The 4,213-nt window shown below is 39.5% G+C and overlaps 1 protein-coding gene across 1 annotated transcript; it reads left to right on the forward strand.

The window, feature by feature from the left end:
• Window positions 2,258-3,818, forward strand: LOC109831066. The gene is made up of 5 exons (XM_020398407.1): window positions 2,258-2,328; window positions 2,842-3,001; window positions 3,085-3,145; window positions 3,238-3,544; window positions 3,761-3,818. The coding sequence occupies exons 1-5, from the start codon at window positions 2,258-2,260 to the stop codon at window positions 3,816-3,818; spliced, it is 657 nt and encodes a 218-aa protein (XP_020253996.1).

Below are 4,213 nucleotides of genomic sequence, written 5' to 3' on the forward strand. Positions count from 1 at the left end.
TAAGGGCTTCACTTTTTGTCGTCCGTTATTGAGCATTGACGATACACATCTATATGGTAAGTACAAAGATGTGCTTCTTGTGGCAACCTGTGTATATGCAAATGGCGGTTTATTTCCTCTAGCATTTGCAGTTGTGGAGGTAGAGGATACTTCTAGTTGGAAGTGGTTCTTTGAACTTATATACAAGTGGATTCCTAGTGTCTGTGCGCCCAGATTAATTACTTTTATCTCGGATAGGATGAAATGAATTATAAGGGCATTACATGAGGGTTTTGGTGCACCACAGCACCATCGATATTGTTTGAGGCATATAAGAGATAATTTCAAGAAAAAACACGGTGAGATTAATTTGCAAAATCTTTTGTGGCAAGCTGGGTGTGCAATCGATACATTAGTGTATGAGCATTGTAGAGAGAAGATCAAGTCTTTGTCATTAGATGCACATAATTGGATTGAACATAACTTGAAGCCTCAATTCGAGCATCGGTGGGCATTATGTAAGGATGAGGGTGTGCGGTTTTGCATGATGACAACTAATTGCTCTGAGTGCTTTAACGGCGTTCTTAAAGGAGCACGAGCTATGCCAATACAATCATTGGTTGCAAGAACGTTCTATAGGCTAAACTCATACTTCAACAAAAGTCGTGAGGACGGTGTAGACTGGACAACGCGTTACACACCAAAGAATGAGTCTATTTTGCATAGAAGAATTAAGGCGGCAAGATTATGTCAAATTACTGTATTCAATGATAATGAATGGCAGGTACAGGATTATGACGGTATCTACATCGTTAAACTGTTTGATGTTGATTGCACTAGCACATGTAACATACCACAACTTCAAAAAAATACCTTGTGCACATGTTCTTGCGGCTTCCTCCAATCAGTCGGGTGGTGCGAGAATTCCATATAATCGGTATTGTTCACCATTGTATTCAACAATTCATTATCAAAAGACATACAGTGAGAGTTTTCATCCACCCGATGATAGTCGGTATTGGCCCGAATATACTGGACCATGACTAATTCCACCTCAATACAAGAGACAAGCAGGTCGACCACGATCTGTACGAATTAGGGCTGGACCATGACTAATTCCACCTCAATACAAGAGACAAGCAGGTCGACCACGATCTGTACGAATTAGGGTAATCATGGATCAAGGACTAGAAGGAATTGTCAAGCATAAAAAATATAGTCTTTACAAACAACCGGGACATACTCGACCTCGTTGTCCAGCTAGACTCAATAGATAACAATTAATTGGTAATAATTGACATATTCAAATTGTGATTTATTTTAATGTAGACAATATAATTAGTCGTGGATCGGTTATTGATATGTTATAATTGTATGTGCAGGTATATACACCATGGAGCCTGGACCGATTAGTGATGGGGTCCTATATGACCAGCTTCGACACCGTTCACATGTTATATCCTTTACAGAGGTAACTAAGTTCCTTATAATTTCAATATTGCATTCTTATAATATTGTATTCTTATATATTCATTTGCTTTATAGAGAGGCCCGGATATTGTTATGGTTGATCATAGCCTCAGCCATAGCCGTTGGCATCTAGAGGATGAGCGCATAATAGCAGCTGTAGGACGGGCCGGCTTCTTGACATGTTCAAAGCTTCGTTGGATGAGACTCGATTGTCCCCTACTCACCGCTTTGATAGATAGGTAGAGGCCGGAATCCAACACTTTCCACTTCCGAATGGGAGAGTCTACTATTACGCTACAGGATGTAGCTATGATACTTGGTCTCCGCATAGATGGTCCGTGCGTTACCGGCAGTGATAGACATTTTTGGCCGGACAAGTGTGAGGAGTTGTTAGGTGTAGCTCCAGAGTCAATGCCTGGAGGAAATATTAAATTGAAGTGGCTAAAAGATACCTTCTCGGTGCTGTTGCCTTTTGATGCGCCGCCAATATTGATTGAGCAACATGCACGTGCATACATTATGCACATGATCGGTTCAATATTATTTCCAGATTCGAGTAAAGATAAAGTGCATGCCAGGTATCATTTTTATCAGTATTTACAATTATGTCTGTTGATTTAGCTTATTTTGATAACTTGAAATGTTGTGAAAATGCTAGGTGGTTACCACTTATCGGGGACTTGGACACGTGTGGTGCGTTATCGTGGGGTAGTGCGGTTTTGGCGTACCTATATAGAGAGATGTCTAAGGTTGCATTCATGAAAAATAGTGACCTCAAAGGGTGTCTCAACTTACTACAAGTATGGGCATGGGGGAGGCTGCATTTGAAGCCGATACTATGCGTGAATTTACAATTAGACGGACAAATTCCACTAGGATGCATGTATTATATTTTTAACGTAGTAAATATAATTGTAGTTATTCATTTGGTACTGAATTTTGAAACTAACACAGATGGAATGTCCAAAAATGTTTTGACAAGACCCTGGCTAGACAGTTATATTTCTACCGAAATGAGCTTGACCGCATGAAGATTTTTCAGGTATCATTTCTATAAAAATGAGTTTTTTCTTCTATATATCAACTTTCGTTTTATTGATATGCAACAATTATATGTAATACTCTGTACATGGAATGGGAGCCCTACACCCCATTTCTCGATCATCTACCCCCGATATGCACAGAATACCCAGTTATATGGAGAGCCAGAGTTCCTCTAATATGTTTCGAGATAGTAGAAATGCATGTACCAGACCGCGTGCTTCGACAATTTGGTCTTGCACAACATGTTCCGCAATTTGTTGAAAAAATAGAGAGGAAGGCGAAGAAAGGAGGTCAACAAAAGGACTGGGCAGCTGAGCATCAAAATTATATACACAGATGAAATAATAGATATTTTTGTATTGTTGAGCAAATCGAGCCAACTCCCAAGGAATCAGATTACTACACTTGGTATTGGAGGATAACTAGAAGATGGATACTCCATGCGACCACATCCCCGGTTGAGTTGCAAAGAGGATATGTGCCTCGGGGTATAGATGAGAGAGAATTAGTAAGTATTTTCAAATGTATTTTAAGTTCATTTTTATTAGAATATTTCAATATTGCTAAATTATGTTTTTTTTTAATTTGCAGGTATCAGCAATAGATGATGTTCAAACCATTGCAAATCGTGGCTTGGAATTGGCTCGAGCAGGTAATATAGAATTAAATATAAAATTTACATATTGTAATTTGAATTTTAAAGTAATTTTTGCATTTCGGATTTTTTTGAATTATCTCTCGCAGGTACATATCCCGAAGCACAGAAACATGCATCAATATATCAGTCGATAATGCAGAGGCTTCACCAAGCCTTACATCGAACTCATGAAGACCTTCATGATGGACGAGAGGTAGCGCAATTAGTATACACACGTCAACAACGACATAGACGAGGACGACGCAGAAACGACAATGAAGCTGGGCCTTCCCAACGTGTTGACGATGGAGCTGGACCGTCACAACCACAAACGCAACCGGATCATGAACTCATCAAAGGTCGGGATAGAGGAGGCCGAAGAAAAAGGAGGAGGAGAAGAGTTCTTGGATGTATGTAAGCTAATCGGTATTGTTATATAAATTACAATCCTATTTTGATATGTACCTTACAAACGTATTTCGGGACAATAGATGGTTTTTGGATTTGTAGCTGAGACTGTGGTGTGACTTATTAGATTTGTAAGTGGGTTTGTGGCGTGATTTGTTGGATTTGGATTCGTAAGTTTGTGGTGTATTTTATGATTTTTAGATTTGATATGTGTTTATACAGGGAATTGACATATGAGTTTGTACAGGGAATTGATATATGTGTTTATGCAATGGTGTAATTTATGATTGTTGCATTTGAAATATGAGTTTGTACAGGGAATTTTCCCGTAGCAGAAATACATGCACAGTTGTGAATGTGCAGGAAATGCACGGGACTGCTAGTCCCGTGCATTTCATTGCGCCCAAGAAGTGCACGGGACTAGCAGTCCCGTGCACTTCTTTTGTGACTCTCTGTAAAGTGCACGGGACTGCTAGTCTCGTGCACTTCATTTTTGTAGTCTCTGCAAAAAACACAAGACTGCTAGTCCCGTGTTATTCGAAACTGTCTCGAAATACACGGGACTAGCAGTCCCGTGTATGTCGTAAAATTTCTTCCGCAGCAAAACCGACCCTTTTCAGAAGAAAATGGTCGGTTTTGCTGAATTAATTTCTAAGAGGTCGATTTTGCTATTTA

Source organism: Asparagus officinalis, chromosome 1 (genome assembly GCF_001876935.1).
Source record: "Asparagus officinalis chromosome 1, Aspof.V1, whole genome shotgun sequence".
Classification (NCBI taxonomy): Eukaryota; Viridiplantae; Streptophyta; class Magnoliopsida; order Asparagales; family Asparagaceae; genus Asparagus; species Asparagus officinalis.

Coding starts and splice junctions, on each gene's coding strand:
- LOC109831066 (XM_020398407.1), top strand. CDS start 2,258: ATGGGGGAGGCTGCATTTGAAGCCGATACTATGCGTGAATTTACAATT. Junction 3,002..3,084: donor GTATAGATGAGAGAGAATTA/GTAAGTATTTTC, acceptor TTTAATTTGCAG/GTATCAGCAATAGATGATGT. Junction 3,146..3,237: donor CTTGGAATTGGCTCGAGCAG/GTAATATAGAAT, acceptor TATCTCTCGCAG/GTACATATCCCGAAGCACAG.